General features: G+C 35.2%; 1 protein-coding gene across 1 annotated transcript; it reads right to left on the bottom strand.

The window, feature by feature from the left end:
• Positions 1-1,308: 1,308 nt before the first annotated feature.
• On the bottom strand, positions 1,309-11,841 carry LOC132565011 (peroxisomal acyl-coenzyme A oxidase 3-like). The gene is made up of 13 exons (XM_060229616.1): positions 11,432-11,841; positions 10,003-10,308; positions 9,465-9,554; positions 8,230-8,462; positions 7,650-7,746; positions 6,971-7,153; positions 6,544-6,787; positions 6,115-6,240; positions 5,387-5,497; positions 4,712-4,866; positions 4,035-4,179; positions 3,242-3,396; positions 1,309-2,928 (listed from the first exon to the last, which is right to left on the bottom strand). The coding sequence occupies exons 1-13, from the start codon at positions 11,654-11,656 to the stop codon at positions 2,812-2,814; spliced, it is 2,187 nt and encodes a 728-aa protein (XP_060085599.1). The 5' UTR covers positions 11,657-11,841; the 3' UTR covers positions 1,309-2,811.
• Positions 11,842-12,081: the final 240 nt, after the last annotated feature.

Genomic DNA, 12,081 nt, shown 5'->3' with positions numbered 1-12,081 from the left:
CTGATTGGAACCTTATGTAGGCATAATAAAGTGGGAATGGTTGTTCAGATGTACTGTATTACATGTACCTAGTTTGATCTGATCCTCCTCAGACGAATGCAATCCATAAGTGCAGTTGAACACATCTAATGTCATATTTAAGTTAAATGGTACATTTACAGTTAAATCAATATTTAAATATTTCATGCAGACTTTGCAACATTTCTGCAAAATTAAGTAAATACTGTTTTTTTAATTGTCCATGTTCATGTTTGTTATTTTTGAACACAGGATAAAAACAATTTAAAAGATTTTTTTTTTTAAATATTTTTTGAAGATGTCATATTATTTATTATTCTTAGTTGTAGTTCCAAGTAGAAGAGACTACTACTTTGGTATTATTAAGCACTCATCAATATATCCGTGTATGCTGATTAAGTACTTCCAGTTATACATGCTTGTATACATTGGTACTGTTACATACATATAGATAAATAGACAATACATAGTCTTGTATGATAATTAGGTTGTTTTGACCAAGTCGATCAAATAAACAATCCTCCTTGTTAATTGTTTGCCTTTTTTTTATTGACAACAATAAAAAAAAACCCTCCTTTTGGATGGTTTTGGCACAGTGGCGACATGTTTGCCTTTCACCTAAGACATCCAGGGTTTGATTCCCCGAACTGAATTGAAAAGGCATGGGGTCACCTGCTCAACTGTCTGGGTTTATGTTGGGAACTAGTTTCCTCCCACAGGTAGACCTCGTGCTTCCATCCAGGCCAACGTGAGTGATCAATACAAGCTGACAGCTTGTTTTGCTATTGTTGTAAAATAAAGTGTATATTTAATTCTCCCTAAGTTAATTCTTTTATTCATTGGGTCAGAGAAAGCAATAGGTTTTTACCTTAATGTAATGTAAAACGTCCCATCAGAAACCTGCATATTGGTAGTCCAGAGTGACGTTTAACCACAAAAATACAACATGGATGGCTTTATATTTCCCAGATGTGACATTTTTCCTGCAGGTGGCTATTTAACATGATTCAGGTAAATGCTGTAGTGCAGTGAAGGATCATGTTATTAATCAGATTTTAAGAGTTGTATGGGTCTCAACAACTTCCTGTTATAAACGTTTCATTACTGGATAGGTGACATTGCCTTACATTTAATATTATAGAGGTTACTTGTGTTAAGTTCATTCTTCTACTGATAGAACTTGTGTCCAAATGATCTATAGAAATCATTAAGAGTCCTGTCAGATGATGAGAAATGGCTACAGGTGTCACGTGGGTAAAATGATCAAAAAACAAAACAATGAAAGACAAAGCCCTTTTAGTTTCTTTATTTAGGTGACAATCTGTTATTTCATTCTATTAATTACTCACTAGGTACAACAACGTCGTGACAAAGCACTTTTTGTGCTGGAATGACAAATGGAATGCAACTAGACTACTACAGCTAGCATCACCATGGTTACGAAGGAAATTTGCATGTAGAATTATCTTGACTGGTCTAGGTACATTTAATAGGACATGTATGTATATTGTGTACCTAATTTTATACAGACTTTATACAGAAAATATGCTCCATGGTGACTTGTGTGTCGATAGAAACTCAGCATGATTTCTTCAGGAAAAACATTGTGGACTGATTTGGATTGAAATGTACCTGAAAGTTTAATCCATGGTTACATAGGTATGGACTATTGTACATATGTATGGTCAGTTTGGAAACAAGTGATGATAAGTCAAATTGCCATGTTGATTTTGTTTGTCAAAACAATACAGAATATTGCCTTGGTAAAATCATATGTACATATATATTGAAAATAAAAAATCAACCAGGCAAAAAGAAAAGGTCATCCATAATGTTTTCAAGTCTTGTTGTAAATAAATAATTTAAAAAGCATTCATAAGATAAAATTACACTGAACTGTCATGTTATGGCATTCATGGTCTTTATAAATGATTTAGCTTGGTAGGCAAACATCATATTACATGCACACTTACACATGCAGACTTGTCAATTATAACACATGATTATTCAGTGCTTATATTTACATTCTCTATATATGTTGCCGTCTTCTCATGATTGTAAGTCACTTTAAACAAAATAAATTATTCAATACTGAAAGTGCAAGCCATCAGTTGGAATAGCCATTTTGACATCAAACTGCCATCGTTTCTATAATCACAATGAGCACGGGATGGCATTTATAGTCTCTTAAATCACAGATCACAGATGTAAATATTTCATAACAACACATCAATCCATGGTTCAATATAAAATCACATGCAGTAAACTGATTCAGTGACAAAATGAATAAGAATTTGTGTTGATTTAAGTCTTCATTCTGCACACACATTTTTAATGACATTGATTTCACTAACCACAGACATTTTCTGCGGGGGTTGGGGTTAAGGGAAGCCATGTATTACTACACTGTTCCAGTCTCTGAATTCAACAAGAGATGTACACTGAGGTCTGCAAAGCAGAGTTACAAATATACTCATTATGGTAAGACTTCAGAAAAAAAAAAAAGAAATCCCTGGCAATGTCTGGAATCTAATCTGTCAATATTTTAGGACCGTTTATACTGACTACATCTAACATATTACTGAGCCACCATGTGAATCATTATAATACCCACTTTCATTTGCATACAGTAAATAATGATATGGTACATTCTCCTGTCCAGTAAAACCTATCACTATATCCGTTTTATCTCACACGGTTGAAATATCAATATAACATCACATAATTTGCCCTCCTGGGAAGTTTTTGTTCAGAGTCAGCTACAAATATGTAGCATTTAAAATCTGTGTCTGTTTATAACTTTGACTTGGATCCAACCACAGGTTTGTTGTCCACAAAGTCTCGCCACCAATCAGGACGCTCCAAAGCATTTGGTCCTTGGATCATTGCTCCATATAGGTTCTTATAGATCTGGAATATAAAAATGGAAAATTGTTTTTTTTTTTAAAAGTCTAAATCTGGGCAATTTTAGATGTCCTTGATCTATGACCCCAAACTTGGACATGTGACCTTTGGTCAAAAGGAAAAAACAGAACTCTGAGCCATCCACATGCCTAAGAGATTTCAGTCCTTACACCTTTCACATAATTCACTATGTTATCACAAAGTCACAGATCCTAAATTCAGAATGAGAGTGGGAGCAAAATAATTGCTCTGTTACAGAAACTACAAATTTCAAGATGTATCCATTTATTCCTCAATATAAATATCAGTGATAACTTACCTGTCCATCTGACCGACCAATGGGAGAATTCAATACAAAATCAGTTGGGGCAATCGCATCAACCAATGAGATGGCTTCACTCTTGAGAGCATTGCAAAGTCTGAGGATGGCTTCCTGTATCAGCTTTGGAGGGTTACTTCCTTTGATGTATCCTCCTATCAACAGAAGTTTTATCTGTTAGTACCAGTCAACACATATAAATACGTATAAACTGAAGATAGGATAGAGTTATCTTCAATACCAGTATGGGATCTACAGAAAGAGAAGGGCAGCTCTTGGAGTCAGGCCCACGTCATTCAAAGGTTAGTAAGAGTTAATCAGCAGTCAGTGAAAAATTCTTGCCACTGAAAATACAAGAGCGTTCAACACCAAATCAATGCTTAAAATATAACAATATAACTTGTCTTAAAAAATTTACAGTTGTGAAATAATAAAGAATGTTTCCAAACTCATTAAATTCAAGACTGAAAATTTTCACTAACCGCTAGTTTTCCCTGACCAGTCATTGATACAATTGTGCCCAGGTGTCCAATTAGTGTATCGTATTCAGTCTACTGTGCTAGTAACAGTTTTGGCCTGCCTTTGCCATTACATGTATTTTAACATGAATAAAAATGGAGGTCAAGGGATAATCATAATAGAATATAACATCTTCTACAAAAGTAATTACAGGTAAATAGTGACCTGGTATTTAGTACAATATACACTTATTGGATGTTGGTTCTTAAAGACTTTCCTCAAGTTGTAGATTGCTTTTGGCATACTGACATGATTCAATATACAAGTTATCTACCTTGATACAGTGTTGACAAGTGTTTCTCCAGCCTCCACAGACCAAACAGGGCACACATTTTATTGAGGACTGGTTTGAGCTCCGGAGGTGTGTCACCATTCCTGCCTTCTGTCTCCAATTGATGAAACCTTTCCAGGACTGTGTGCTATTAAGAAGAAATCAGAAACTGATACACAAAGTCTAATGTAAGAAATAAAACCAATGGAAGGTAAGAAAATAAGCACAGTTGCCTGCGCATAATTAATGATACAGTATTCCTGAAAGAGAGGAAACTGTCTTCCAGTGTTTTAGTAATAAAGGTATTACACTAAAAAATACCAGGCCTAACTGCAATCTCTTTCTGCTGTTTATATAATTATGATTGCTGATGCACAAATTCATCACTGTGTTAATTTGCCAAAATGTGATTATGCCCTCAAATTAAAACGTGTACAGTAATGTTATCTAATTATATCAACAGTGAGAACTCCTATAAATCTTTTTTTTATACAGTGTAGGTACATATAATTCCACTATACAACACTCAGATAGTATTGTGTGTCGAATGTTTAGACATTTCCTGACAGTGTCATGATATAATGCTAAAATATAAAAGTCATATGCCCTCATTAAATCAAGTGAACTTCAAATCCCACAACTTTTCAGGTCTCTAATAATCAGGATACTGGCAATCTTACCTCTATGTAAGCGAGAGCTAGTGTGCGACAATAGTAGGCCTGACTGTCGTTCCTTGCAGAAAAGTTATCTTTACCAGACTGTCCCTGCTCCTTCAGGCGCTCAGCACTATCCACCAGCAAACGGCCCACCAGCCATTTATATGCTCGCAAGGATACTATAACAAAGATCCACACATATATGTTAAGCCTTTTTATTTACATTCTATGGTATTGTATTGTATGAGCTCAGTGTTAATCCGACTTGTATTCACTATGCATAGATGTACTATAGATTACACGACAAAAATGATAAAACTTTGACACCATGATGACCTACATTACATCAACCTCTTGTATGTTACACGAATGATTAACATGATTATGATTCCAGTAGATAAACATACCAGGAAATTCTTCATAATTTCATAAAATATTTGAAATGCAAATACAATGATGGCATGATTGCAAGATTTTGAGAGAGAAAGAACATGTGAATAATTTTCATGGGGACACATTAACACAAGAAAGTGTAAGATATGATCCTGCAACCTGACAGAGTTAGAAAGTGTAAATAGTTTTCGTGAAATTTGTTGTTTTGTTGATAAATAAAACAACCATACTATACCCTAGGTGTTAGCTGTAAAGTCAAAGATAACTACTTTAACCACTTACATATGTATTCAAGAAGGAACCTACCTTCAGGGTTGAAGCAGTCTTCTACTGATCGTGCCTCAAATCTAGTCTGCAGCAGGCCATCTAGATCATTTAGGAAATTGACACTGTTGAGCGGCGTGTTAATTGTTTCACCTGTAATAGGAAACATTTACATATGCATTAGTGAGAGGAGTACCTTTTCTATGGATCAACAAGACCAACAGGTAGTTACATGTCTAGTGAGACGAGTACCTTTCCTCATCGTTCAACAAGACCTACAGGTAGTTACATGTCTAGTGAGACGAGTACCTTTCCTCATGGTTCAACAAGACCTACAGGTAGTTACATGTCTAGTGAGACGAGTACCTTTCCTCATGGTTCAACAAGACCTACAGGTAGTTACATGTCTAGTGAGACGAGTACCTTTCCTCATGGTTCAACAAGACCTACAGGTAGTTACATGTCTAGTGAGACGAGTACCTTTCCTCATGGTTCAACAAGACCTACAGGTAGTTACATGTCTAGTGAGACGAGTACCTTTCCTCATGGTTCAACAAGACCTACAGATAGTTACATGTCTAGTGAGACGAGTACCTTTCCTCATAGTTCAACAAGACCTACAGGTAGTTACATGTCTAGTGAGACTAGTACCTTTACTGATGTTTGACTCGAGTAGACCTAAAAGGTAGTTACATGTCTAGTGAGACGAGTACCTTTCCTCATGGTTCAACAAGACCTACATGTAGTTACATGTCTAGTGAGACAAGTACCTTTCCTGATGTTTGACTCCAGTAGACCTAACAGGTAGTTACTGGTCTGCTGTAAGATGACATTGTTGTCTCCCTCATATGTACAATTGGGGTCATGGTCATCACGAATCTCTCCAAGACGATTGACTATAAAAAAAAATGTACACAAAATGACTGGACATTCTTTATACACCAAACACAACAGATGTATTCACAAAACATGTTCAAGTTGGAGATATCAGAAGGAAAACAGAGGTACTATGCTTCAATCATATTTCAAACAGTATCACAATTAAACAAGCACCTGGGTACATGAAATTAAAATTAGTATAGATATATTTAGTATCAGTGTTACTAAGAAGTGTTGGTATACCTTATGTTGATGTATTTCATAAAAGTGAGAATGTAATATCCTCATATTTATTACGGTATGAGACCTTGATGTCCTACCTTTGAAAAAGCCATGTCCTCCACATGCCTCACGAGATTCCTGAATGGCATCTCGTGCGACCCAAGCAGCAAAAGGTTTACTGGCACACGAGAGAGCATGGATCTCTCTCCCTAGCTCTGCCTGCCAATCAGAATTGTCACCTAGCAACAGGCCAACACGAATCCCCACAAAGTCCATGAAAAAGGAGTCGGAAAAGTGTTCAAGTGCGTAGGTGGCAGCAAGGTAAGGGATAAGACGCCATTGCTGTAATATTATCATCATCATTTTAGCTGTCTGCATTGAAAGGTAATCAAGTTATCCATTACGTTAATACGAATGGTCAAACAAACATGTGTTCTATGTCAAGATTAACATAAAGATATCACATTGAATTATTAGTCAACATTTGTAGGACTCTCTGACCAACGCTATTCTGGGTTTCATCACCTGTAACTGATACTCCAGCACTGGTATCTCCTCGCCTCCTGGTGGGCCAAACTGTCTTCTGACTGCAGAGTATCGCAAAGCAATTGGCAGACATAGTTTGAGGTTACAGGTACACATTCCTGTGATCCCGACACGTCCCCCTGACAAAGCACCAAGTGATGCTCCAAATCTCTTACTGGGATCCTTCATAAAACAAGTAATCAGGTTTTAGCAGGGTGAGTAACTAAGGTTCACATATACAGCACATTCTAATTTCAGTTCTACTTTGTATTCTTAGAAATTTCTTCTCAGTCTCCATCAGTGGTTCATTTTAAATACAATGCAGTATCTATTCCATCTTTTACACTAGTCTAAAAACTTAAAATCAAAAGATGTCTAAAGTCTTCAGAGATAACTAAGACAATTCTGTTTATTCTTTCTCAATATAGATCAATGTAACAGAACCCTGATTACCTTATAAAGAGCAGAATAATGTAGTATATATGGCATGATATAACAATGCAATTACCTTATATGGAGAGACATAATTGAGAATAATGATTTTATATAAGGTGATATAACTGAGTGTAATTACCTTATATGGTGTGACATACATGAAAGTGTAATTACCTTATATGGAGTGACATACATGGAAGTGTAATTACCTTATATGGAGTGACATACATGTAAGTGTAATTACCTTATATGGAGTGACATATGTGCCGTCTGCCTTGACATCACCTGTCCTATTCAGCAACATCTCACGAGGGATGTGATAGTTGTTGAATGACATAAAGCTGCAAATTCAATGATTTCTATTAATCACATGGTGCTCACTGTATGTAAGGTATGAGAGATGAGTAGGTTTGTTGTTAACAGATTTATACTTTGCTTCCAACTGCCCTTTTCTTTCCTAATCACTTATCAAATTAACAACATCTAACTTTTTTAAAAGTTACGTTTATTTGAAAGCAAGATCATTTTATTCTTTACCTCTTAATGGACTTCAAGACTTTTTTTTCTTTTTTTGTTTTGACAACAAAATTTGGTCATCAGTGTTACAAGTACTGGTATACCCCACATTAGAAATTGTAATGGTCCTCTACCCTGGTTGAAACTTCATTTGACCTTAAATCATTGAATGAGTTACAATTGTAATATATATATATCTGCGAGTCTGTAATTTTTAATGACATCCTACCTCAAATGCACAGCAAAGTTTTATGAATGAAAATGAAGCCATCAACATATTGATGTCTAAGTTAGAATATTGTTGTCACCCGTTATCAAGTCCATTCTGTCCGAGCTTCTCTCCCATATCACCAACAATGACTCCTGGGTAGGCCAGCAATGTATTGGGATCTCTGATGGGCACAACGAAGGAGTGTAGACCATGACACTTGCCATCTGGTGTGTACAGTTGGGCGTACACAATGGAATGGGTGGCCACTTTTCCCATGTTTCCCGACCAAATCTTCGTTGCCTCAAAATCAGGGGTTTGGAGTACAAACTCCTACAAATCATTGGAATGATAAATTTCTGTATATTCATATATTTATGTCTACTTATTATTTTTTTTTAATCTTTTATTTCAGTAGTTTTTTCAAAGTTTTTTTAAAGAGATGTAATTAGAGTTAAGTCTAAAGATCCTTAACTCTGGGTAAGAAAGACAATTACTCAATTTTCACTGTTCTCTTTCAACATTTTGGGAGGAATTCAGAGAAACTTGGAGTACAACTCTAGTCATTAAAACTAGAGATTTTTTTCATCCATACATGTGACTTCTGTTAGTTATGAGAACATGAAAATAGCATCATGTCAACATAATCATTATTAATAAAACTACAGCAAAATATTGACAAAAAAAGATTGACATGTAGACTCCTAAAAAAGAAACAAGGAGAATAAGACCATGTGTTCTGGAAGAATAAGCTTCTTCTGTTTCACTGACTCATCCTGCCATGCAAATCTTGGTCAATCCAAGTCAGTAATGTCATGTTCTCTAATTAGAACAAAGTCTATGTATACAACAATGGAACCAAAAGGCAAACTAACAAGCATCAAACACATCTAGTTTCATATTACACAAAGAAATAGAATATTTCTCAATGAGATCACTATGGCATCTTCCCAAACTTTTCATCAACCTGCATCTTTTGAAACCCTGTATTACAAGTTTATCCATCAGTTGATTACTTCTTGCGCGATGAGGAAGAGGAAGGTAAGGTAACAGGATGCGTGACGGACACACAATGTACCAATGAAAGGCGATTTGATAGTGATTATGTCTCCTTCCTCGACTTCTATTTTGGGGGCATGAAAGATTTTCTAAGATTTCAGTAGCCTCTACCAGCTATTGGATCAGGATAAAAGGTACAGACTGTTGATATTGAATCAACTAATACATTTTCACACCATAGAATGAGGATGCAAGTTTGTTGCTATCCAGAAATGGAAAATTCACAACTGAGACATTGAAGCATTTTAATTAGGTTACAGATAACATCCTCATTACCTGTGTTTTCGGGTCATAGGTTGCCGTTGTCCTCATTGCCTTAGTGTTGCTACCATGACTCAGTTCAGTGAGGGCAAAACAACCAAAATACTACAACAAACACAATCTCCAGTGTCATCATCTCTAACAAACTGTAAAACATTCATCACATCAAATATACATTACATATTTTATCATATGATACCAATAATGAAGCATAGCATGATAAAGAATAACAGATGATTGTAGAGTTATGATTGAAGGAAAATTATGACCAGCAATATCTGGGGATTTTATAACTGCTTAAATAACAAAGCCAAAATGGTTGTTTCTCCAAGGGTGAAAACTTACAAAAAACTTAATTCCTTATACATCATATATACTGATATAAGTTCTGTTTATCCCATGATGATGCATATCAGATTTAATCAGAAATGTTTTGGACTCTTCCAAATAACTATCATTTTAAAAGTTGACATCTGATTACATTGTGTTAGGATGCAAGAACCAAACTGAGCTTTGTTAATAATATAATATGTTTTTCTTTAAAGAACTTTACATCAAATTTCTTTATCTTTTCCACAATATCCCCATGTCTAGCAGATCCAGAGGCCTGAATGGTTCCTCCTGTCATCTCCACATTCAACTGATACTTGGCTCCCAATGACCAGTTATACATGCCCAGGCAGTCAGTCAAAATCTTATGTTTGAGAGGATTTTCAAACAGGTCTTCTTCAGACAGGAAGTTGTATTCAAAAAGACGTTTACATCGGTAAAATGTTACTTCTCTTTGTTTTTCTACAGTATCTGTTACCATTGGTTGGGAGAACAATGGATCTTTTTCAAGTGTGGTCCATATCATATTCTACAGGAAAAAGAAAACAATTTTAATAGCAAATTTCATTAAATCAATTATACATATCTCACACCATAAACTTTCATTTACCTAAAACCCAAATCTTGATATGATATCTATCATATATATATATATATATATACACACACATATACACAGTAGTTACATTATCAGTCCACTGATTACAATGAGTCATGAATTAGGATCATAAGCCACATGTTATCATGAGCTGTAGAACAGTAAAAAATCTTTAGTATATCCCAATAAATCAATGTTGAAGCAAGTGTATGTTTAAAACTTTCCTTAACTTTGCTATGTAAAGACAGTGATATTTTTTTTATGTTTTCCTAATTTTTTTTCTTGGCAATTTCTTGGATAAAAAAAGGACAGATAAATAAAAATAATTTTTCTTATTTGCAGGGATAAACACTTCCTTTGGTTGTCCATAGGACTATTTGAATAGATTATTGAATAGGTTATTGAATAGATCTTTAAAGATTTAACTAGCTCTAGATTCTCAAGAGAAAATTGAATATCTACGTATATATATGTAACCCTGGTAAAATATAAGCCACAATATACCACTCGCAACCAGCTAAGGAGAATGTCCCTTTAGCTCAATTGGTTGAGTTGACTGCAATATGCTACATTAGGCAGAATGTTTTAGCTTGATCGGTTGAGTGTCAAGACTAGGAAGTCAAAAGTCCCAGGTTCTAATCCTAGCAGAGGCATTGGAATAAAAAATGACCTCTGTTTCTTATATATTTGAAGACAAGAAACACCTACATTATATATAACTGATATTTGAGGGAGATTTAACTGCTTGATAACATGGCTGTTAATTATATAAAAAGGATCTACCACATTAACAGCAACAAAATTTCCAGCTTATATTTCTGTAATATGTAATGAGCACCCATATATTTATCTAACTGATCACTTACTTGGTTCCAGAATAGTATTGCTTATGTAAGATTTATACTGACAAACTAACTTATTTCTATAACAGTTACAATACTGCACCTTGTATCTCATGCTTTCCTACCTTTTAACATATAGGTTTACATGTGTCAATGAAATCATTTATATAAAACTAAATAAACAGAATATTTTTTCTTATATAAGCAGGCACCTTGTATCTAATTATTTCTTCGCCGTCCATGAATAATCTCATTTTCTTCCAGTCAAAAGAAGCCTGTTTTCTGTAAACGTCCAAAGGACCCGGTGCTGGATCCTTTAGAAGTTCAATATTGGATAAGTCTTTTGGCATATCTTCTGAGCCAGGAACAACGACAGCGGGGTCTAACCCTTCCTGTGTTCCAGCTGTTGCCTTCATCTTTACCCGACGATCAACCATATCCAGCGGTGTATCCTGTCACGCACAGATTGATGTACGGAGCAAGTGAGGTGGGTATGTTATCGGGTATTCATAACAGGGTAAACAATGAGGTTATCAATCGTCCACGGAAACAAGGTTCATCAGGATAGCACACGAACACGGCGGCTCTTTACGTCATACGTGACCACAGACACAAACATCACTTCACTCCAAAGTTCACACACATGTCATTCGCGACTTCAAACTAAAGAGCTCTGTTGACCAAGTGATACTAAATACAGCCCGAAACAAACTAAATGTTATAACAATAGTCCAGTGATAAGAAACATGATATAGAAATATTTATAGGCATTGTTCAAACGTTTGTCTGAATATTTTCATCAATCAAACAGCACCATTTCTTCGAAAATACAATAAGCAAATTATGAATTAAATTCAAAATT

The sequence above is a fragment of the Ylistrum balloti genome, unplaced genomic scaffold (genome assembly GCF_031769215.1).
Source record: "Ylistrum balloti isolate Yb309-2 unplaced genomic scaffold, AGI_CSIRO_Ybal_v1 Utg369688, whole genome shotgun sequence".
NCBI lineage: Eukaryota > Metazoa > Mollusca > Bivalvia > Pectinida > Pectinidae > Ylistrum > Ylistrum balloti.
Note: the sequence above shows the minus strand (reverse complement) of the source record. Positions and strands in the feature narration are given on the sequence as shown.